Source organism: Bison bison, unplaced genomic scaffold, assembly GCF_000754665.1.
Source record: "Bison bison bison isolate TAMUID 2011002044 unplaced genomic scaffold, Bison_UMD1.0 scf7180017864516, whole genome shotgun sequence".
Taxonomy (NCBI): Eukaryota; Metazoa; Chordata; class Mammalia; order Artiodactyla; family Bovidae; genus Bison; species Bison bison.
Window position 1 is genome coordinate 11128544 of NW_011495069.1, and position 25412 is coordinate 11153955.

The following is a 25412-nucleotide window of genomic DNA, read 5'->3' on the forward strand; positions in this document are numbered from 1 at the left end:
AAATTTTGTCAAGCAAAAATAGTCTTTATTCAAATTTAATGGAAACAGGGGTCACTATACTTTGCAAGACGGGGAAAAATAAAATTAAAAAAAATTCTTTTCTTTTCTTTTTTTAATATAAAACAATATAATCACAATACCAGAATATGGAACTCTACAGTTTATTTCCTATGGGTTACTGCAGGTATCAATTTTCCTTGACTGTGCTTGCTATTCACAACTTTGTTAAGTCCAAAAATATGAAACCAAAGTGGTAGGAAACTTAAGACTTAGCACTTTCACTAAATGGCATACATCAAAGGGCATCAATTCAAGGGCAAAATGGTTGAACTCACCATACCTACCTATGACATCATTCCAGCCTTAAAGCCATCCAGGTTCTGAGCTCCCTGTAGGAAAGGCCAGGCCTGAACGCCAAGGCATTCTGGATATTCTACCGTGGGCCATGAGTAAAAGGGGTTTTCAAAGAGAAGATTGTTTTCAGTCGAGCAGGAAGGCCTGGCCCCAGGAGGCTTTATGGAGAGGAAGCACTTAGATTTAACAATTGTAGACACACCATTAGGGGAATTAAAAATGTACAGTAGTGACGTATGTTCTACTCCAATCACTTGTGCTACGCTACCAAACATGTACAAAAAGACGTCTCGGGGAGTTCCAGCTGTGGCCGCGGCCAGTTAGGACCTCGAGTGAGACCTGGATCTAGACCGGGAGGGCGATCTGGACCCAGACCTGGACCGAGACTTGGACCGAGACCGGGTTTTTGAGGCGGACTTTGATCTGGAGCGTGATTCTGACGGAAGGTTTGGTTTCGATTTGGAATTGGACCTCGACCTGGACCGGGTCTCCTGATTGGCGCCGGCATCCTCACCCTCCCCTCGGCCTTCCCTCTGGCCGGACTCGGACTTGGCACGCTCCCGCTCCTTGGAGCCCGAGCGCGAGCGTGACCGGGACTGCGAGCGGTCCGCGTCGTCCTTCTTCTTCTTCTTGCTGCTGCCGCTCCCGCCACCGCTGCCCGACTTGCTGTCTCGCTTGCCGCCCCGTTTCCGGCTCCTCTCGCTCTTGCTGCGGCTGCGGCTCCGGCTGCGGCTCTCCTCCCGGCTCCTCTTCCTCCCCTTCCTCTTGTCCTTGCTTTTGCTGCGCTCCGGCTGCGGCTGCCCCTTGGCTGCGGCTGCGGCTCTTGCGCAGGCTCTTCTCCTTGCTTCGGCTCCTGCTGGCGCTGCCCCGCGCCTCCTCCGCGCCCCTCTCCTGACTGCGGCTGCGGCTCTTGCTCTTGTGCCGGCTGGGGCTGCGGCTCTTGGACTTGCCGGTGCGGTCGCTGTTCTGCACCTTCTCCTCCGCCGGGTCTTTGCTCTTGCTGCGGCGCTTGTCGGCGCTGCGGCTGCGGCTGCGGCTCTTGTCCTTGCTGGGGCTGCGGCTCTTTTCCTTCTTGCTGCGGCTACGGCTCTGGCTGCGGCTGCGGCTCTTGCTCCGGGAACGGGAGCCTGACCTGGGGAGACAGGGACGCTGCGTGGGACTTCAAACCTCAGGCCCCGTCAGAGGAGATGGACTACAGCTACCTGTGGAGCTCTGCCCCACAAGGGAAGGCCCGGCTCGTTCTGGCCCAGGACTGCCTTCCGAACCCCCACGACTGCAGTCCTAGAGCTGAGAAAACTGGGGTGAGGGAAGGCTGGGAACACAGTGACCATCGAAGCGGGACCAGGTGCAGGTGGGCCCTGTGTGAATTCCAGGAACGCCTACCTGGACCGGGATCTGCTCTTAGAATGACTGCTTTTGCTGCTGCCGCTCCGGCTTCTGCTCTTACGAGAATGTCTGCTTCGAGAGCGAGACCTAGGGGAACAAATATGTACTTTTAATACTTGCTGACAAAACACTGAGTGAATAGTCAATTAAGACATCTTTTCACCAAACATGCACCACCCTGGAAGTTTCCAGACACCAAGCTGAAAGCGAACTCTCTCCCACGCACTGGGCCCAGAGATAGTCACCTGCAAACACTCCTCCAATCCCCACCGCCCGTTTCCCCGGCACCTGCTGTTTTGCTGGGTTTCTTCCTTGTTCCCACCGATGCCACTGTGCTTCACCAGCTCCTGGCACCAGAAACCACAGCCATCCTGGACTTGCCTCCCTCCCTCACTCTCTTCTGCACTGGCGACTCTCCTCTTTATCTTCTCCACTTAACTACGTCGGCCGCCCCCCGCCCTGCCCAAGCCACCACCACTCTCCCTGCTACCACAAAGACCCCTAAGTGGCCTTCCTGAATACACCTCTGCCTTTCGCTTAGTCATACAATTCACTGAGATCAGAGAGTTGTTTTTAAATACAGTTGACTCTTGAAGAACATGAGTTTGAACTGCACTGGGTCCCCTTACACATGGGGTTTTCTTCAATAAGTATGGCCTGCAATACTACACAGCTGCAGCTGGTTGAATCCATGGGTGTGGGAACTCTGTATATGAATGGTTGGTGCCCCAAACCCCACTTGTCCAAGGGTCAACTGTACACTTCAAGTTTAAAAAACCTTTAGTACCAAGACTGTAGACTCTATCGTTTCCTATCAAAAGCAACCAGGGCTCCTTGGGGAACATGACCAATGCCTTTGCAGGAAAAGCAAAGATGGGACTTATCACCATGACAGAGACTTTCAAAGATTTCTGGACACTATTATCTAAGAAAGAACTGCTCAAAATACTTAATCTGTATCTTAATCACATCCCTCTAGACCTAACTTCCAGTTTATGGAAGTTCAGGGAATAAAGTATAAGTTCAACAATATAAAGAGAAAACATAAATTCAGAATGTGGGGCAGTATTTAAAAAAAGAGACTAAGAAAAGTAAATGTCATGGGGTGGGAGGGGGGAATGATATAGGCAGGCTACTTCAGACTGAAGAGACCCAACTCCTTGCAACACATGACTGGATGAATCCTGGCCAGGAGAAAACGCAGCTCCATGGACATCAATGAACAACTGGGGAAACCTGAATACGACCTGGACATTAGATGACTTTATGGAATCACCAATAACGTTGTTAGGTAAAAAAATATAAGTGTGGTTAATCTCATTCTTGGAGACATATTATTAGTTAGGGATGAAGTGTCAATTTCTACAACTTCTCTTTAAATGGTACAGCAAAATACATGTACAGGGTGGGTCTATAAACACAGAGAAAGGCAAACTTTCAGTACTGTTGAAGCTATAGGGAGGGCATGAATGCTCATGAACTATTCTGTCAATATTTAATGTTTAAAAATGTTGTAATGAAAAATTTGGGTAAGTATTTAGTAAAGCACATTCACACAGAAATCAAACAAAATCAAAAGACACAGAAGCCAGCTTGAAGGGCTCCCAATGACCAAAGACAGAATAATTTGAGCCAATAATTTGAGTCACTAAAAAATTGACTGCAATGCATCAAACACTAAATATACAAAGATCCAATAATTTATTCAAAATGATGCTAAACAAGCAACCTCATCACCACTTTTGGGTGTTGCTTGGCACATTCAATATTCTGCAAACTGGTAAATAAAGGTATCAACTTTTATTTTCCTTTTCTTATACAGATTTTTTGTTAGGGTGGTAGCAAAAGGGTATAAGAGGGAAATCATCCCTCACAGAACTAATGCCTTTAAATGCACAAAGAATGAGAAAATTAGACAGCCATCCTGCTACAACTGCTGCTGAATGGTTTGAGCGGTGACGCTCAGCAGACACTGACACTTCGGGGGCTGCTGCTGCGGAGCTGTATGACGGGCAGCTCCCGCCGATAAACGTTATCATCATCCACAGTGAGACATCCAGATCCCACACAAGGGATGCAACACAAGTACAAAGCCCCTGCTAAAATCCTGGCCTTACTCTACGCGCCCTCAAGATCTAACTGCAACATTATGGGAAACACAGGGGATAAGATAGAGGGATGTGTCTACACCACCAGAAAAATACAATCTGCAAACTTTCAACTGTGGAAAATCTTCAAAACAGAACACCGTTTCTTCTACAACTAAATGCATGGAGAATAAGGAGAGTGAAGGAGGAGATAGCTGTGATTTAAAGAACTGAGACACATGTCATTTGATTGCAATGTGCAGACCTACTGGGATTCTAATGTGAACCAACTACAAACATACACGTGTAATGAGGCACCTGAGGAAAGCTGAACACAGACGTGTTGTGACGTGGCTTCATTATTTTATTTCAAAGGTTAGATACCCACTGAAGTATTTATAGACGGAATGACAGGATGTCTAGACTTGCCTTCAAACAGTGTAGCAGGAGGGGGTGATGAAGCAAGACGGGCAAAATAAAAAGTACTGAAGCTGGATGGGCAATAAGTATAAGGGGGCTGAGGTTCATATTTTCTCTAATGTTTTATATATTTAATATTGTCCACAATAAAAAGTTAAAAAACAAAATAACAAAACCTGGAAAGCTTAATGCCTTCTCACTGCTCTTAACCCTCAACCTGGCCTGTGGCTCAGCAGGAACTGGCTCTCTGCTGTCTCATCACAAGCTGCTCTCCTCTGCTTTGTCCATTCCCCCACCAGGGCCTTCAAAAAACATTGTCTTCTCTGCTAAAAAGGCATTACCCCCTCTCTTTGCCCATCATGTCCAACACAGCCTTTAGGGATCAGTTTCTATGACATATCCTCAGGGAAGTCTCTGCCAGTTCTTCAGAGCTGGGCTATATACTTTTCCTTTAACATCCTAAGCACGATAGTAATTATTTGCTCAATGCCCATCATCTCCACTAGACTGAGCTTCATGAGAGCATGGACCGTATCTGTCTTATTTACAAGTGTCTGGTCCATCTGCAGAGCAGCTGCTGAATAAGACAAAGTCTCCGTTCCTGAGTAGCTGGAGTATCTGGGAGAGTAGCCAATGGGCCAGTGGTCATGCTGCCCCCAGTAATAGTATAATCTAGGGGACTCAGGAATAAATGTGAAAGGAGGTCACTGATACCTGCCTCAGAGAAAGGACTTTACTTCTATTTGTACTCATGACAAAAGTGTTCAAGAGTTTTACAAATAAATGTTCAGGTCAAAGTTCTGAGTTACTGAAGCAGATAGAACCACAGTACTGGAGACTTCCACAGGACAATAAAAATGGATTATCTATGTGCTCTTTGGGGCTTCCCAGATGGGTCAATGGTAAAGAATCCACTTGCAATGCAGGAGATTCAAGTTTGACCCCTGGGTTGGGAGGATCCCTTGGAGAAGGAAATGGCAACCCACTCCCGTATTCTTGCCTGGGAAATCCCATGGACAGAGAAGCCTGGTGGGCTACAGTCCATGGAGTCACAAAGAGTGGGACACGACTCAGCGACTAAACAACACGTGTTCATTAATGAATTTATAGCAAGCTTAAACACTTGAAGCCATCAACAGTACCTTGAGTGACTCCGGCTCCTGGAGTAGGACCTGCGTCTTCTGGAGCCAGGTTTGTCTTCAACTAATCTGATTTTTCTGCCATTGACTTCCGTTCCATCTAACTTTTCCAAAGCTCTTTTCATATCAGAGTAAGACACAAATTCAATCACCCCTTCATTTTTGCGTCCCTTGTGGGCATCTGCATAAGTCACTTCTCCTGCCTGACGCATATAATCCTAAGAAAAACAAAATCCCGGAATAGGTTGAGACACATTTTATGAAAATACCTAACACAATCATCATCATGAAAGTTTCCCCTTGCCTTTAAGAAGAAATGCCAGGTTTCTCAGGTTGACCTTAGGTATTTCCAGCTACACACCAACTATTTACTGAGGTTCTTTAAAGAATCAGACATTAGGTGGGTAGTAGAGATAATAAATATTTAACAGTTCCTGTAAACTGTTTTGTTTGAATATAAATTTTACAATTGAATATAACATTTTTTAGTTAACCATCATTTCCCAATTTTTTTAGTGGTAAGTTCTCTGATTATAGAAGTTTTAGAAACTCAAACTTAACTATATTTAAGTCAAGTCTTTTACATTTCATTATAAATTCTTATTGAAAACATGTATAGTTGTTGATAAACATCTAAGGTAAAATGTAAACAAAATCATAATGGATTGGTAAAGACAAAAAGACAACAGAACAGTGTTGTCCAGCCCTGGCTTCTGCAATGATTGCTGTAAAGCTCTTTGCTCATTCTCTTTGAGGACTTAATATAATCCAATTGGTTGGCTGGAGAGAATACAACCAACATGCCAGATGAACACAGGAGATGTGATTAGTGTTTAAAAAGAAAACGAAATCTGGATAAATTTAAAACTTAGGGTCTTGTGGCCAGTTTCCCCATGTTTGTTTATACATAAAATATACCCCAAAATAAGTATCTGTGGAATGAATACATAAATATCCCATAGCAATTCGTTTTTGTTATGGCTTTCCTCTCCATATTTTACAAAGTTACCAACACTGAATATATGCTGTTTGATACTATTTCTTTGCTCAGTGTCATAAAACGTATACATGTCTTAACATGATCTACATTCTTCATAATTAGTGTGTCCAATACTTCCTAACTGTTGGGACTTTTAGGCTTTACATATAGTCTTTTGCTACTATTCATAATCTACCAATGAACATCTTCATACAAAAATTTCTTTACTTCAACTGAATTATTTGCAGGACTGGTGATTCTGGGCAAAAGGCACAAGGCCCATATATCAATGATTTATCATCCAAACTGGCATACATCTTAAAGAGTAAGGAAAATGTTATGATGTTATGCCACACCTGGGACTATCCTGGGCAAGGTGAGATACTGCCATACTTCCAAATCTTTAATAACAGCTCCTAACATATTGAATGTTGTTGATAAGCAGGATTTAATTAATGCAGTCCTATATACAGTCACATGAGGTAGATACAATCATTACTCTCATTTTACAGGAAAATGAAATACAAGAGATATTAAGCAAACTGTTCAAGATCATTCAGGTATTAATATTAAGCGAAGGAGCTGGGATCTGAACATAACATCCAGACTTCGGAACCTAATTCTTAGTACCACCCACACCGTGGGTGAAACGACCAATTCTCTGCAGTTCATCTCAACATCACCAGTGGGTAGCATGCATTTACACATTTTAAAAACTGACAGTATTCCTTTCGCTTATTTTATTTTGCATTTTCTTGGTTAATAGCATTTATTGTGCCTGGAACCATTCCAATTTTTCATATAAAAATGCATTATTTTGTCAACAGACGTGAATATTAATCTTCTTCATAGTTCAACAGTATGAGGCCCAAGAGGAAAGTAAGTTACTCAAGTAAAATAACCAGTAAGTGGCAGAGCTGGGAATCCACCCAGGCAGGTAGGCTCCTAAGTCCTGCTCTGAAGGCTCCCTTGACTTCCTAGGAAATCAACTGCTCTCCTCTCCTGAGTTAAATTGCCAAGCGCATGGAAGCATAATACCAACTGAGGATGTTGGCTAGGCTCCATTTTAACCCCAAATTTGAAAGTCTTTCTAGTTTTAATTCATAATGTTCAATTCTTAATTTTCAGAATACTGGAGTCATTTCTTAAGGGAACAGTCTTGCTGGCAGACACTCAGTAAGGGCCTGCTGTAATGCTGACAACCAACAGTGTGCTAGAAAAAAATACCAGCATATGTTTTAATCCCAGCTCTTCTGCTAAGACCAACTGTGAACTAACATTTCCTATATCTCATCTTTGTTAGCTAAAGACTGTTGAGAGCAGTTTAAAAAAAAAAAAAAGATGTAAAAGCACTTTGATAAGTTAAGACTACCTGAATGTGAAGGATTCCTAACTATGAACCTAAGTATACCCACTCATTTTGCTAGAGATGACTTGTTTAATAAGAAGTGAGATAGGAAACTCCAATCCTCCTTTACATTTGCCCTCCTAAGACCACTCAGGTTAAGACACTACTCAATAAGGTTTTTTCCCTTTTGAGATTAAAACTTTTTCAGGATAGGGAATTCCTTGGCTGTCCAGTGGTTAAGACTCCGAGCTTTCACTGCTGTGGGCCTAGGTTCGATCTTCAGCAGGAATAGGGGAACTAAGATCCCACAAGCTCCATGGCCAAAAAAAATAACAACAATAAACAAATTCGATGAAAAACAAATAAATCTTAGAAAAGAACATGGGTCAGATAGTTATTTTCACCAGTGAGGCTCTATGTTGGAAGCTGACACAAACTTGCATATTACAACTAATATTGCAGGAAACACCGTTAGTTGTAATTTTTTCTTTTATTAGGGCAAAACTACACTGTGATCTCTCTGTAACATTCTCCACAGAGAAAACTTCATATAACATAGGCTGTCCCCAGCATGCTGGTCCTGTAACATACAGGATAGTGAGGTTCTGATTGTGTTCCTGTGGAAACTTTAATTGGAAAATTTTCAGATACTCTGGGAAAGCTTTCTCGGTGTGCCTGGGCCTGTATAAAATGACCTCTTTCCCAAACTTAACTCCTGCCCAACTGTATCCCAGAAGGTTAACAGGGCCCAAACCTTTAGGTCTTGCCAGCTGCAGCGACTTGACAAATTCTCCACAATAAGTCTGTATTCTGTGCGTGTAGGAGGGCCGTATTTATCTCGGCCACTTCTTCTATAACCATATCCACCTTTGGAAGGTTCAAATAGATGAGATTACTTCAGTGGAGGAAAAAGAAAAAACAACACAGCACACATTCCCCTTATTAAATATACCATCTACCCCCACCCCAAAGAATATATATATTTTAACTCTATCCCCACCCTTAATTCTAATCTAGATTAAAATAAGCAATCAGCTAACACGAAAATTTAATTTAATTTACAAAGTTGTAAGTATATACATTCATTAATACTTATATTTAAAATTAACATGCATAAATTACAAATTATTAACAATTTAGAAATAAGTAACCAAATTACTAAATCGGTTACTGGTGTTACTCACAGTGATTAAAATTTTTGTGAATATTTTATATGGAAAAAAAAAGTTTTCAGGCACCTATTTCAGTTTAATCTCATCTGTGTCTAACCCTTGGGATCCTCACCACCCAGGTCTAATGGGGAAAGGTTGCGGTCGTCACATGGCTTCCTGTTTTTGGTCAGCCAAGGGCCACAATGGTTCAAAGAGCCACGCATGGAAAGGTAACCCAAGGTCAGCAAATGGAACAGGCAGTCATCTTAGCCTCAAAGGATTCTTTTAATTAAAACATTGAGGTCTTTGTTAAATCTATGTTAAACAATTGCATTACAGAGAAAAAAAACAACAACACAAACACACATCATTAAACATATTTATAAAGTATTAAAACAAGAAATTTATGTCAATTTAATTAAAATTAAACATTATTAAAGATGTTTATTTACAATTTTACATTTAAAAAGATACATAATTTATAAATCAAATGGCTTAAATAATCAATACATTTTAATGTAACATTAATCAATTAATTAAAAAATTAACATTTAATAACAGAGGCATGTCACCGATACAAATGCCCTTTAAATGCTTACTGCGTCCAGAACCGTAACTGCCATCTCGTCGTGGGCCGCGGGCATGCTCAACAATTACTCGCTCACCACAAAGGTCTTTGCCATTCAGTTCATAAACAGCATCATCTGCATCTCGCAGATCATCAAATTCCACAAACCCATATCTAGAAAAGAGCAAACAAAATCCTGGTTGGTACCATTCTGACACCGGTTTCACTAACACAAAGAGAAAGCACTGAGGCTCATGCTTAGCAAAGGTTAGGCAGGTCTGGCAAACTACGGCTCAGCTTTCTCTTCCCTTTAGCTGAAACCATTCAGTTTTGTGTCCATGGGCACGCAAAAGGGCAGGGAGACTTCTCAAGGTTGACTCCTGTATTTCTAGTAGGAGGCTGGCTAAATAGACAGAGATCATTTCTTCTGTTCCCCAAGTAGCTGGTGGCAACTGCAAAGACCTCCACAGGGATGCTTGGTATAAGGTATTAAAATATGTAGTCCTACAAGATTGAATATTTGCTCTTTCAACTCATAGTAAAAACTCATCTTTTTAGCTTTAGCCTCAAAGTAGTATCTTAGAGAATAGTTAGACCTACATTCAGGCACTGTGTCTTAACTGTTAGATCATGCTTGGAATAATAAACCAAGTTTAAAAAAAGTACTGTAATTCTTCTCAGTGAAAGAAAAAAGCTTTTAAAGTTCCCTTTTCTCTACCTAAACAAGTCACAGGTGAATTGACTAACCCTAGTTTTTAGAAAAAAACTACCAATGAAAAAAATTTGGAGCTATTCTCTTCTTCACGATATTCCAAATTCACTTCCATGTTTATAGGTAGGCTAAAATTCTCTAAAATCTATATACAACTGTGCAAACTTCTTTTACATAGTACTGCTAGGAATTTCCCAGCAAACAAACAGGTTTGGTGGTTTAACACAGATCCAAAAGAAAACCACCTCCTATCCCAATCCTGTTAATGCCCGTTGAAGGGAAAAACTTATAAAACCCAAATGCAAAATTTGTAAGATATTTATAAGCAAAGTCAAACAAACGCCCTATAAACTATATTATCAATAAACTTAGTTTGGTCTGATGTGGCCGTGAAAAGTCTAGCTTTGTGAGAACTGTCTATACTGAAAAATCAAAACCATCTCAATCACACAAGTTACAATCAACACCTTTAAACTTTTAACAGAGCTAAGTACACAGACACTGACTGGTGTCCCTCTGGGTTTAAACCTACTGAGACTAAAAACAAGTTCTAAGACCTGCCAGAAGTTCATCCAGCCTGACCAAAATTATTCCACTTTCTTTAGCAGGTAATGCTGTACTCAGCAACATGTTAAGAGAACCAAAACTGAGGAAGTCTTCCTTTACTAAAGAGTCTCTCAAGGTGACAATGTACAGCTAAAAACTTTGTTATGCTGAAATGTCTGTGAGTGGCATTCAAACCTCAAGAGTCACTGAAGCTCAATTCCATTAAAGAAAAGTAACACAGAAACACCCAGGGTTTAATAAGAAACGTTCTACAGGAACAGAATTCAGAACACACCTGGCTCAGCTTATGGATTATGGAGACTTTAAAGCACGGTTCACACTTCCATGAGCTGGAACTGCCCAGCAGCGTATTAAGAATGGTTTTGCCCATAACTGTCATAGTTGATACAGCAAGTAAAACCTCTCAAAATCAGTAAAATGTACTATGTTAAAAAGTGCTTTATGATCATAAAAAATCTCTAACAGATAAAATACACTGCAGCTAGCTGTCTTTTCCCAAGTAGAGTGGGTCTTCAGGAAAGCTACGCTATCACTTTAAGAGACAAAATTAAAGAGCTGATTAAAATTTTTTTTTCTACTTTGGTTTATTTCTAAATAGATAATAAAACACCTTGCCCCCAGAAGTACATTGCTTAACTGTCAAGACTGGTCACAGGTCTGCTTTGCCAACTTGCCCAGATGCCAAGTACAGAGGGATGAGAGAAAACATCCAACACGGGCATGATGAAGTGGCCTCCCCTCCCCTCTAAGCGTTCACACTGGCTCAGCACCATTCAATGCCCTTAATTCATTTGATGTGATGTCAGAAGGACAACAGCTGATTTGCGAGGATTATATTAAGACATCACAGAACACCTGTTTTCTTCAAAACAACTAGGGTTTACAACCACTTGGGAGTCAGAGAACGCAAGACCCCAAGCCCTGCAAGTAACCTGAAATAGAAAGCCAGATGTGTGTTGACAAGCGATGCTTTGGTCAGAACTCTGTGGCAGAGCATCCTCCCAGACTCCAGGATCACCCTGTGCACACTAAGAGCTCATCCTGCCTCTGAGGGAAGGTGACAATCTGCTAAGTGGAGACACAGTTATCTAAAAAAAGATAATAATAATAATAATGCTCACAGTGATCAATCTTCCTCTGCAGCTGAGGCTCAAGCAAGGCACACCTTCCCAATAAAATTTTTCTCTGAGTTGTAGCGATCCATTTGTGTCATCAGAAGAAAAGGACCCCTGCAGTTCTTCCCTAATATTTACTACATTTCTAAGAAGTCCCAATGAGCAGATTACTTAGTAGCCACATTTTTGGGGGATATCTTAAACACCTATTAAAACAGCTGACTTAAGATATAATTTATCCCACAGAAAAATCTTGGCTACCACTCTGAAAAGCCACAAAATCTATCTGTAACGTTTTAATGCCAAAGTCCAGTCCAAGATTAAATCAGGACCTGACTGTCACTCTTCTCTGTCACTGACTTGCTGGGTGGGCCTGGAAGACAAAGCCAAATATCCTCCTGCACCATACACCATGCCTGGTGTGATTCCTGTTCTGTAAGCAAAGATCAGATCAGATCAGTGTGTGGTTGCTTCCACCATATCACTGTTCATGTAGATCCGTTTTACTGAAAGGATGACCTCACTTCACTGAATAGAGTGAATGAGTTCCCCAAATCAGGCAGAAGACTAGATAGCAACAATAAAATGGTACTGAATATTTATTAAGTAACCTCTATGTACTAAACGTTACTTATTTAATAAACACGGTACCCAAGAACCAGGTGCCGTTATCTGTTTTACAGATGAGCAAACTGAGGCACACTGCATTGAACAATTAAAACAGCAGATGTTCAGACTGCGGCCTGACTTCAGAACTCCATTAGGACTGGAGCAGCAGGAACTGGCCTGGATTTTAGTCTGGGTTCCACTGCAAACCAATTCTGAAAGCACGTTAAAATCACTTTATTTCTCTGAATCCTAGGGAGCTATACTACGTATCTCTCAGGTTTCTCCTAACATCACAAGTATGATAAAGTTAGTCCTCCTCTGGCTTAATGATGGGACAAAATTTTAGTTTTATTTAAATAGTTTGTCTCTGAATTAAATTTTTGTGCCTTTAAGAAAGTAAAGCTCTCCCTGATAACATCAGAGAATCTTTCTAAATAGATCTTAAAATTCCTTTGTGCTTTGCAGCAAAAAAAAAAAAACACAAAACCACCACCATGAAACTGATCTCCTCTCCCCTAAAGTACTCTCCTCTCGAATTCTTTGCCAGAGTAGGGATGCAAAATACACACATGCATGCGTGCACACTGAGCTGGCATGCGTGCACTCAGACATTCCACTGAGGTGACCTGTACACAAGCCTTATGGTCACAACCTAGCAGATAAATTTCTTAATTCTAGCTGCAGACATCCTTTCTCTTCTCTATGAAAAATGACCATCTTTCAGTAACTCTAGTATGAGAATGAAGATGAAGTAATTTGGGAGAATGAACCTATGACAGATTATAAAATCCCTCTAAGGCAGGGACTGATAAAAACACAAACCAAAACCCCACCAGTATGCCTCCTCTGGCTTGACTCTCAGATGTTACATCTGTCCTCTCTCTCTGCCTGTGTAAAGGAACAAAAAGCCTGGCCTACCTATTAAATGCAAATCTTTCCAATTAAAAGAAAAATTCCTTTCTTCAGTGTTCTTTTACAACTGCCTTTCCCCGAACTGTTTTCCTCTAGAATATGTTTAATCCTGACAAATCTAGTCAAAAAATGAAGGAAGAGGAATCCCTGCCATTTTCTAAGAAAAGTGAGTACCATGATTCTTACTGAATATTGACAGGTAATCTGGACACTACAAACAAAAGCCTTTGAGTTACGTGGGCTGTTCTAAACCTCAATCCATTCTTACATCACTGCCAATGCTCAGGTCTTCCCCATTCAACAGCTAACGGACTGCTCAGACTGTCAGTCAGAACTCTGAAATGCTGGAGCTGGAATGACACACTTTTAAAACTGAAGTACTCCAAGACTTCAGTTTTCGAAAAGTTGATCAGTTTTTCACCCAAGAAGAATGACCACCCGAGGTTGGGATATTGTGCACATCCCCTGATCCTAATAACCTACGCCAGTGGTCCCCAACACCACTCTGTATGTCCTACTGCAGAGAATGGGGAGCCTGCCTTACCCTCTAGGGAGGGCTTAGGGCCCCCTCCGTCTTCCAAACACCTTCCCTGAATGGGGGTGACTGAGGGGGTGTGCACCACCAGCTGACTGACGGGGAGTGGGGCCGAGGGGCGAGGGGAAGCAAGCCTCCATGCGTGTGCCTGCCCTCACCCGCCAGCGCTGCTCACCGCGGGGCACGCCTTGGATGCTCGCTCTGTAAGAAACATTTGCCCCTTTCCACGGTGGATCTCTGCTCACCTTTGTCCTAAAACTGTGCCACATGCTTTTCTTTGTATGTGGACATGACAGTCCTCAGCCAGCATCAGCAGGATGTGAGTTTTGTTTTCCCAATGTGGTGAGCCATTCCCACATTCACTGGCAAGAACCGAACCTCTCCATGGCTGGTCAGGATTAGGGATGTTGCTGTAGCCAAGGAAAAATTTTCATCTGTTGAAGTTAACCCATGGGGTGGCTTGAACCCTGAAACTAGGGTCAAAAGCAATGTACTTTAAGGGCACAGCCCTTAAATCTACCCTGAAAGAAATGGCATTCAGTGAACAGGAATCGAAACAGCTCTCTTTCAAAGCACTCAGTGTTGGTCCTACGCTTCAGTCAGTTTGTGTCATGAGGTGCAAAAGGGGCACACGGACAGGCCTGTAATAAAAAAACAAATTCTTGCTCTCTGCATAAAGTGCTGGGAAAACTGCAGAAAGGCACTTCTGCAACCAACTCTCTAGTGCTCAGGTGAAGCCAACTCAGAAAGCTTGTGACAATTGTGTTACTATCCCCAATACCAAAAGTCTGCAAAATTCCAGGGAAGCAGTGGTCAGGCTCTCAAAATAAAATTGACCAATGTCCCATTCACTGCCCTGGGTCACAGATTACGGTTCCAATTTGACAACCCCAGTAACTGGGGGTTGTATGTAACCCACTGCTAGGAGCTGCTACCACAAAAAGTGGGTTCCTGAGATCCTTTCTATCCTGAGACAGGAAGGAGGCTGCTCTGGGCATTCCGGCCTCCCTCTTTAGCCTCCGAGGAGGGAGGGCCATCACGGCCACCCGTGGAAGGTGGATGACTTACCCGTGCTCACTGAGTGGCAGAGCTGGGGTGCGACTTCAGGGCTCACCAGTACCCAGTCTGGGGCTCTTTTCACGTCGGCAAACTGGCAGTTCCCGCACACCAAGAGCTCTCTGCTTAGAGCTAGTGTGGATTCCTGGTCTGCAAACGTTGGCCACATCTCAGTCTGCACTTGATCTTTCCCCACCTTCAAAGAAGAAAACCTACCTCATGATTCCTCTCTTCTCGGTCCCCCGACCGTTAGATTCACTCCTAACCGCCCTGTCATCGCCCCTGACTGCCTCCCCCTGGTGATCCTCTCAGGGCACTGCCTCGTTCTACTGTGCGCTCCCTCTGCTGGGCTCTCAGGGTGCTCTCTTCCTCTCTGGTAGACAAGCAGGGTCTCACCTCACTTTGCTCTAGAATGTGGCTACTTTTACTTAGGCAACTTGTCTGTTTCAATGTAGCAGGGAAAGCCAGCTGCTGTATCCTTCTTTTGCTCAGAGGTCTATACTGACTCCTAAAGATCTTTGTTGACCCATTCTCTAACTCTGGAATGCCTTGATCACACAAGGTGAATCAGAACCACCGTCTTCTGTCGACTTGAGAATTCTCTTCCATGAGTCCCAGAAACTTCCATTAGCACTTCTATTCAATTTTTTGTTTTACATGATAATGTTTTGGTGACCTTTCAAGCCTTGTTCTTTTTTTTCCTTTTCCACCAGATTTAACAGAATATAATGGAATTAAGTTTTAATCAAGGCAGAATTGACTAGGTCTCACATATTTCTTTCAGTATTAAAATGTAATTCAAACAGTAGAAAAATGTCAAGCCTTGTTCTTTTTCCTTGTGCTTATCTTCTCATTTGATTATGAGCTCTTTAACAAACGCTACTATCTAAATAGTGCCTGGCACAAGTAAATACTTCATCTATAATATTTCATTCATTCTTCATGACATGTGAAGAATGCACTACTACTCCCACTTTGCAAGGAGAAAATGAGGCTGGGAGAGGTTAGGCCATTCGCACAGAGTCCAGGAGCTCCCAGACAGCACAGCTGGACTAGAGCCCAGGCCCACCTGACTCCAGAACCCGAGCTCTTAGCCACAAGGCCACACTGCCTTTGTAAAGGCAGGTGTTTCTTCTCTCCCACAGTCCCGAGTGTAATTCTTTCAAATTCAACAAATGCTGCTGCTTGGCTTGATAATCTAATCTCAGATAAGCCAGGCTATATTAACATTTTTTTTGATACAGTCGGGTAAATTCTCCAGAGCAAAAAAGAAATTGATGTTGGGGCAGGTGAAGAACCTCTAAGCTTGGGGTATGTGACAACCAGGTTACTTTCACTCCTCTTTTGGTTCCCATTAGCCAGTGTCAGCCATCTGGTCCTTCCGAAAACATGTGTGGGTTCAGAACATAACAGACTAGAAGAATAGAGGAAAAATAAGATTATTCTGTGCAGTCCCCATTCTGGAGGCCCCATATTAACCCCTGGAATCGGTCTTTGGTTTTAAGGCTCAGCAAAAATTAGACCAGCATAGAGATGATGGAAAGTTGGGCCTAGAGGTGGTAAATGTGAATGGACATTGACAGTATTATGTACTTAAGGATGCGTTTAATTAGTTTTGTAAGGAATGGTAACTGGGACCAAAAAATATAAGCATGAATGGTGTGGGAAAAAAAACAGACCAGAAATCAAAGAATATGATAAGGTTTACAGACTTTCAATTAAACAATGATTATAGCAGCAACTAGAAAAATACTTTGCAGATGACAGGCATCTATAATTTAACTCCAAACCACTGTTTTGTTCTTTTTTCCAAACCACTATTAACATGACTATTCTAGCCCACCTCCTTCCCTTTTCATATAATAATATTATTATTCCCTATAATAATGTTTACAACTGTGAGCTTTCCTCATCATTTCACAGATGAAGAAATGAAGACTTAGAACAGTTAAATAAAGGCAACCCAATATCTGGGATTCTTTAGACCTAGGTCCTCACCTAATATTAACACTATTGCCATGCTCTTCTGTCTCCATGCCAGTGGAAAGAAGTGCTCCATAGAGCAGACAGTTTGAGAAATGTAAGCTCTAGCACAGAAAACCAGCTACATCAAATTACGTGCTGTGGAAGACTAATGCCCACATGAATATTAACATCTTATGAGAAATATTAAATGACAAGGAATATCATTTCTGCGTCTGATATGTACTAATACTGACAAGTTGTGAACATTCTCTAAGCTACTAGTGGAACCAAACCTGTATGTCAATTATCAACATTTCAACACCAGTCAAGGAATATACAGAAAGATGATATAGTCATTAAGAAGACCAGCCCATCTCTGAGGGAATATTCACATACTGGAGTGAGAAAAAAGAACAGACATAATCATTATTCTAAAAACTAAGTGATAATACAAAATTCCTTCAGAAAGCAGGAGGAAGAGGGGAATCTATAACCAAATTCAAACCTAGTTTTACTGTGCAACCGGTCTATGAGCTTATTTACCATTTTTTTTTCAACTATCCAAACTATTTCAAAAATGAACTAAGAAAATTCCCTTTCATATGCAGTTACCATATTCCTACCCTACAAAATGGGACTACCCCTAGTAAGCAACACACTTGTAAATAGTTTGTGGCTCAATCTATCACAACCATAACCCCTCTGTCATAATGGAATGTATCACTGTGACCTTTAAAGTCAACAGGGCTGCTTTCCTTAAAGGAGGGTAAACACAATCACACCTGCATCCATTTCAATTTCCTGACATTTATCAATATTAAGGGTAAATGAAATTAAGAAGTCTCAAAAGAGGTCAACTATTCTCTGATGGGGTTTCCCTGATAGCTCAGTTGGTAAAGAATCCACCTGTGATGCAGGAGACGCCAGTTCGATTCCTGGGGGTGGGAAGATCCACTGGAGAAGGGACAGGCTACCACTCCAGTGTTCTTGGGTCTCCCTTGTGGCTCAGCTGGTAAAGAATCCGCCTGCAATGCTGGAGACCTGGGTTTGATCCCTGGGTTGGGAAGATCCCTGGAGAAGCGAAAGGCTACCACTCCAGTATTCTAGCCTGGAGAATTCCACGGACTGTATAGTTCACAGGGTCACAGAAAGTTGGACACGACTTGAGAGACTAACTTTACTCTCTGATGACACACTTGAAGTTCATGAAGACTCGATCACAAATTAAAAACAGTTTAAAAGAACTCAAAGAGATGAAAGTCGTACTGCTGATTTAGAATAAAACTCTTGGAATGGAAGATACAATCACTGTTACTTGCAGTTAATGAAACAAAGGTGTACACTCAGCAGACAACACTATCTGGATCCACACCAAAGCTACAAACAAAACCAGTTTGTACTTACCTCTAAACGACACTACAAGCAGGGTGACAGACGTTAAAGCCTCTGAGAGGTTATGCCTCTTGGGACCATCTTGGCTCTTTCCACGTCCCTCATAACCGCCTCACAGTCTCTGTTTGTTTTGGGTTAAAGATGCCTCTCCCCGTGCTACCTTGGGGATGCCTTTCCCGTGAAAATTATTTAATTCACTTAATATTTTAATGCATGTTTCACATTCCTTAAACATTAATGGATCAATAGCTTTGTTTCATCCACATGAAGTAACTTTTCTCAAAGTCAGTCATCTGGTCTGTGGTTCCTGACCCCCTTGCTCGAGCCTCCTGCTCACCTCTTTGCCTCCAGTCCTCCCACTCACCCTGGGTCTTGGGGGCCGGTGTTCATGAAGGCCTGCCTCTGGCATCCAGGCACAAGACATGGCTGGGGACCCTGGCGGAGGGCCCCGAGTGCTTCTTCAGGAATCTAGAGGTGCCGTTCCAGGACCTCTAGACTTTCATCTCCACATACAGCAAGAGTCATGTAGGGCATTTCCTGAAAACACAGGCGTGCAAATCCAGGGCACAAACCACCCCTCACCTCCAGGATACTCCAAGACCAGACAGCCCTAGCAATGACAACACAACAGAGACTGTTTACGCCTTTTACCTGCACAAAATCCTACCTGGTTCTCAGCCATCACAAAGCTGACACCAGCCTTTAGCTCTTCAAACAGTAGCCTGAGGAGAATCAGGTGCAGTCTCTGCCCAGGGCCAATGTCATTAAAACAAAACAGACCACCTATCTCACTTGTTGGTCTGCTGGAAGCCAGTGCAGAGAGACTAAGGACTTCTGGCAGTGGAACCCGAACTATCTTCTCACCCCTGGAGGCAAGGCCCCAAAGGACAGGACTGAACCATCTGGAACAGCGTGAAAGCAGCTTTGACCTACACCGCCCATGTTGTATCTGGTATGTGCATAAATCAGATCTTCAGTTTTCAGAGTTGTCAATAACTCATTTTGTGACCTTGGACCAGTCACTCTAAATTCCTGTGCCTCAGTTTCCCTGTCAGTACAAACTAGAGATAATACTTGTTTATTTTAAAATTTTCAGTGTTAACTTACAAATTCATAAATACTATCCCCAAGAGTATTCTCTCAGATGCTTTGAGCATCTTTCTTCTGAGGAACTCAAAATACAATCTTCTGTTTAGGCTACGTGGAAGAATAAGAAAATCCTGTGAACCCAAACCACATTTTATCTAGTCTACATCCTGTGCCTACTTTTTAAGAAAGGAAGAACATTTCACGTGGCCCTTAAATTCATTTGATACCTCAATCAGGAAAGGAGGAGCAAGCTATTAAAGTGAGAATAGAGATTTAAGATGACTTGGACAGGTTACTGTAGAAGATGTTTATTCTTTTCACAAACTGATTGGGAAACCAGGAACAAGGAGTGGGAGTCTCAAGCCAGGGCAGTTTAAGGTGGTAGGTAACACTTGGTCAAATCACAGCATGGTATGATTTCTTGGTACTGACTTTTTAAAATGACAGAAATTTAAAAATTACCCACAGCTTAAGGGGAAAAAAAAATATATATATATATACTATATATATATATATATATTTTTGGAGGTATGTTGACTTCAGTACAAAAACAACTTGGTCACATTTGTAACAGTTACATTACGAACAAAACAGTGACAGATGCTACTTAATCCACAGTCCTGTTTTTTCATGATTTCTTATTTAACAAAAGCTCTTGTAAGACACCTGCAACCATTTCACCTGGTAAACTAACAAAGACTTTAAACAACACAACTGCTCCTGCTGATGAGCTGCTGTGATGGGTGTGCCCAGGCACTGCTGGTACGAGTGTAACTGTCGTAGCTTTGCTGGACACTTATTTGGCTATGCCCATGGAGAGCTTTCAAAGTGTTCACTCCTGCTGTGACATGCATTTTACTTCCTAGAACCTGTTCTAAGGAATGATTAAAAATGTAAACAAAGTTTTATGCACATGACATCCATCACAAGGTTATACACAACAGCAAGAATTTAGAGACAACCTAGGAAGAATGCTTGGGTAAAGCATGATTCAGCCATACAATGCATTTTAGGTAGCCACTAAATGATGTTTATGTGAAAGACTTTAATGTAACAGAATAAAATATGTGAGAAAAATTAAGCATACAAAGAGGAACATAAAATTGCACATAAAACCTTGTCTATGTTAAAAGGATTATTAATGATAACTTCTACATGCTTTTGGTATTGTCTAAATTATCTACAACGAACCTGTATTTATTTTCTAGTCAGTCAAAAAGTTATTCTTAAAAAAGTTCTTCAATCTGTTATGCTTGGTAAGCTAAATGGATAAGGCTTAAAGGCTGCAAGATAACTTCTAACACATATATTTGGATATTCTAATTTAAAAAGTCATAATATTAAAACATTATGGTCAAGAGTAAGTTCAGAAAAATAGGAACTCTTAAATATGGCAAGTGAAAATATAAATAAATAATATGGAAACCAAAAGGTAGCCAAAGTTCAAAACGTGTATAGTCAGTTCTTCACATCTGTGGCTGATTGAACCTGTGGGTGTGGGGAGTGGACTATGGGACCTAGGCGTCCATAGACTTGAGTATCTGCAACGGGTCCCAGAACAAATCCTGTGAGTATACTGAGGGATAATGGTATACACTCTTGTTTCCAAGTCTATTTTTAGGAATCTGCCCTAAGATTTACATAAAGGATATTTTCCATATTTATATGGAAGATATTTATATATGTACAAAATAGTGGAAGACCAAAGACAATCGCCTTGTCGTACAACATGGTTTCGCTTATGTACACTATATTAAACAGTATTTACATGTGGGAATACTATGTAGCGCTTAAGAACTAGGTTGCAAGAGATCACTTAATGACAAAGAGGATCAGACTGTTAGGTAGCAGCAGGTTACAAAACAGAACCTAACAGTATGAATCCAAGCTTGTGAAAAAGGGAGGTGAGGAGGCTGAAGAAGTGCATGCAAGAAAAGGCAAAGTCTAAGTGCAAAGAATGTCATTTTTAATCAGAAATAAAACAGTATTTTGAAATGTCATACAAATTAAGTATGGGCTTTTTCTGGGGGTGGAGGTGGGGCACACCTCACAGCTTGTAGGATCTTAGTTTCCTGACCAGGGACTGAACCCAGGCCCTCAGCAGTGAAAGCGCTGAGTCCTAACCACTGGACTGCCAGGGAATTCCCAAGAATGGGTTTTTAATAATAAACGAATAGTTCAATTAGCCAGAAACCAATAACTTCAAATTCAATTATATTTCCCTTATTGCCTCTTTAAAAAACAAGAAGAAAAACAAGCTCTCATCAAGGATTCAGTCAAAAGAGAACATCCCTGTGTAGGTTCTGGGGTTGGCAGAGATTCTATCCCAGTATCTCAGGCCTAACAATGTCCTACAGTGCTCAGGAACTAACAGAAAAACGATGCAACTCGCTGAAGCCTTAATACATTTAAAAAATTAACTAAGGTATCTTCCACTTGAAGGAATTTTAAGCAAAGGGTGAAAACAAAGAACTTCTTGGTAATACTTAGATATCATGAAAATCCAATTACACCTCTGAAAATTCTGGCTGTTCACAGTTTCACTGTAATATGAAACACAGGTTTTGAAATTTATAGCAAAGTTTCCCTGGAGAGTTTCAATTCACAGATTTAACCAACTAAAAAAACCAACCCCCGCCCCCCCAACTCCTCAATGGTTTGGGGGTTTACCTGTCCAGCTACTAGGCAAATAAAATAATCGTAGGATAGGATCTGTCTCATTCACTAACTAAAATATGGAAAAAATTAAAATATAAAGATCTATGAGCAAGACTACAATATTGTGTGGCAAAATACTGTATTAAAAACCTATCTACATTTTATATGAAAAAAGAAAAAAGTGACTAACAAAAAAGAAAGTTCACAGAATTCACAAATAATCAAAGACAGCAAAAGTTACCACAGAGCTGGCAGGGCTCTAACGGGTGCTAATATTGCTGCTTCCTTGACCCCTGGTCCCCCAGTGCTCCTGCTGGAGTCAGTGTGGCACATACAGATGGAGACCAGAGGGGATCTGGAGAGGCCTAAATGGTCGTGGGAGATTTACAGCACGTGTTCGTGGTCCCAAATTGAACCATCTCTCCAGGAGTTCTCTAAAACAAAGGCAATCTAGATTAGGGTTACCTGGTACAATAAAAGCAGGCAATGCACTCCTGTATACATCTCCCTTCTCCTGATCCCAAGAGGGTCCATAAAAGGTTCTCCTGGATACTAAATCTCCTCTGGAGAGTTCATCTGCTTCCTCGTTTGGTCAACCTTTCTATTTATACCATTGCATTATGCCTATTTAATTCTGAACTTTACACACAGTCCTTCAGCTCAACTTATCTACTGTCTACTGATGAATCTCACTTCTACAAATTTCCAACTCTTCAGCAATCTTCAAAGCCCTAACCATCCAAATTCTGCTTTTCAGTTTCAGAGATACTTATAATCACAATCCAGATGTGTTAAAAGTGATTCTCAAGGAGCTCTATTATGCTTCCTAAGTTCTCAGGACTGTAAATTTACATATGTTGCTAAATTATGCCATCCTTTTAAACTCCTCTGCACTACTGCCATCTAATCCAGTCAATTTGTGTTTGAAATACAACTATCTGCTTTGTTCAGAAGTCATTTTCCTCTGCAAGGATTCCTGAATGCTTCCAGGAGGTGCACCAGTTTGGTGTCTGTCACACCTGCCTTCAAATCCCTAGAATGACTTCCCATTCCTCATTCCTTTGACTTTCAACCGCAGATTTCATGCATCCCACGGTTTAGCTGCACAACTGCAAAAATGAATAGTCCCCCTAGAGACCCATGTATATACGGTCCTGCAAGGAGCAGTGGTTCTTCGTCTTGTATCACCATTTCTCAGGTTGCTCAACTACTCCCTCCAGAGCACGTGATTTTGAATGTTTAGTGTAAAACCTTATAGTTGTTTCTGATTTATGTTTTTAAACTTCTAGATCATTTGTTAGACTCATCCAAGCTAGGCTGTTTACTGTATTTCAAAATTCTTCCTCATTCAACCATCACCAGTTGGGACATACACTATTCCCAGACACTTCACTTCAAGACCCCATCAATCCATACTTCAAAGCCTATTTCAAACAAACTGCTCCAAGTTTCACTTTCTGAGTTTAAACAGAGAGCAAGCATTTCTTAATTCAAATGTAGGCACTTAATTTACTCAAGAGTGGAATTGTTTTTCTGCCTCCTCCCTTCATTCAGCACATCAACAGCCATCTTGGTTGTTATCAACATATTTGTTTCATTAATTAGTTTCCATTAATTATTTTCCCATTAGTATCAACATCATTTCTTGCTATCACTTGAGTAACCTTAGAGAACAGACCTCACCAAATATGCTTTCATGTTACTAAACATTTAACAAGCTGTCTCCTTAGGATCATGGTCAGATCCCTTTGATTACAGAAACCATTTACAGCTATAAGCCAAATGCTTTACAATTCTTATCTCTAATCTTCCTTTTCCTGGTGGATGAGGAAACTCAGAATCAGAGAAGTCACTTGTTCATAGAAAGTAAGTGGTGAAGATAGGATTTGACCCAGGCCTGTCTGCTTTCAAAACCCATGCTTTCCCCAAAATTTAATTATTCTGTCAACTTGGTTGGGCTCTGAAGAAAACCGGGAGTTTGAACTTAATCATTCAGACACATATTTATCACAGTAACAACCCCCTGCCCAACTTAAGAGCTGAAAGCTCTAATGTACAAAATGAAGAAAGTCCTAAGCCTTCTACTTTGAAAGAAATTAGCATTCATAATGAACACTTGACGGAGGACACTTCCCTTAATAAGAAGGTGATTCTTCCTAACAATTTGAAATGACTTTTTAAACTCAGCCAACAGTTTGAGTACATTCTAGCTTACGATGTTTGTCCAGTGTTCAATTAAAACTTCATAAACCTCTCAAGTGTTAGCTGCTAGCATTACTTTGGGGAATAAACTCTAGTCATGTCAGACCTGTTGCAGAGCAGGTCTTAAAAAGGGGAGGGGGCAGACAAGAGTTCTCTAACATACAAGGTTTAGTACCCTAAAATATTTCCCCTACTCCTTTTTTTAATATCCGTGTCTTTGAAGTCCTACATAACATTTCCTGGTTCTCAGTTTTCCCTGTTGAGTATCTTCTCCAGTCCTGACTCATCTGTTATCCCTGAAACTTGTAGCTCCTGTGGGCCCTGCTCTACCAAGATAGATCAGAATACAAGTAACACACCATAGCCGGGGAGGAAGTCAGCAATTTTCTAACTCTAGGTCTCCGTCTACATCAACGAGTTGACAACTCACAGTGGCCACTATTCTCCAACAAATTCGACAACCTCAGAGCAATTTCCTGGCAAGCTGAGGAACGGAAACCCCAGCATGGAAACTGTACGCAGTCTTAAAAGATAGGTGGCTAAGACTTTTAATTTACCTCTGTAGAGGGAACAGTGAAGGCTTTCAGAACCCCAAGTCGATACTTTTGAAACCGTCCCTAGACTATTCAAACCAGAGTCTCCCGCCCAAAAAAAGAATAGCACATGGCAAATCTAAAAAAAAGAAGGCGGGGGTGGGGGGGCTGGTCCCTTCAGAGCTCCCGTCCCTGGGAGAGATGCGCTGTGACCATCTGATCCAGTAAACTGGGTAAGAAGTGAAAAGGAAGCAGGAAATCTGTTTCCAGCAGCCCTCAGAGCGGGAAAGGTCGGTCTCCGCTGGAGACGAACCAGGCCCCGGTCCCAGGGCCCGAGAAGGAAAAACCCAGGCCACCCTGGAGCTGTGTGCCCTCCCGCCCGCAGCCCCAGTCCCACTCGGGTTTTCCTCCCCCCCGTCCCACTCAGCGGCTCACCATCGCTCCCATTATCCCTCCGCCACCCCCACCCGCGCAGGCGCAGTAGGAACTGGGGCCTACCCGCGCCCCCGAGGCGCCGCTACTATGGCGGAGCCGGAGATGGCCGGTAGCAGCTCCTAGTGGGGCAGGCGTCCCTCTCCCGTCCCCGCGGCCTCCCGCCACCGCCGGGGGCCCCGTCCCCACACGGCAGGCCCCCC

General features: G+C 42.0%; 1 protein-coding gene across 1 annotated transcript in view; it reads right to left on the reverse strand.

Moving 5' to 3' along the window:
* SRSF4 (serine/arginine-rich splicing factor 4) overlaps positions 1-25412 on the reverse strand; it is a 25862-nt gene continuing 450 nt past the window's right edge. The window contains 6 exon segments of the mRNA XM_010830211.1: positions 1-1143; positions 1145-1486; positions 1738-1827; positions 5390-5604; positions 8468-8580; positions 9464-9606. Coding sequence (XP_010828513.1) covers positions 675-1143; positions 1145-1486; positions 1738-1827; positions 5390-5604; positions 8468-8580; positions 9464-9606 — 1372 coding nt within the window. The 3' untranslated portion in view covers positions 1-674.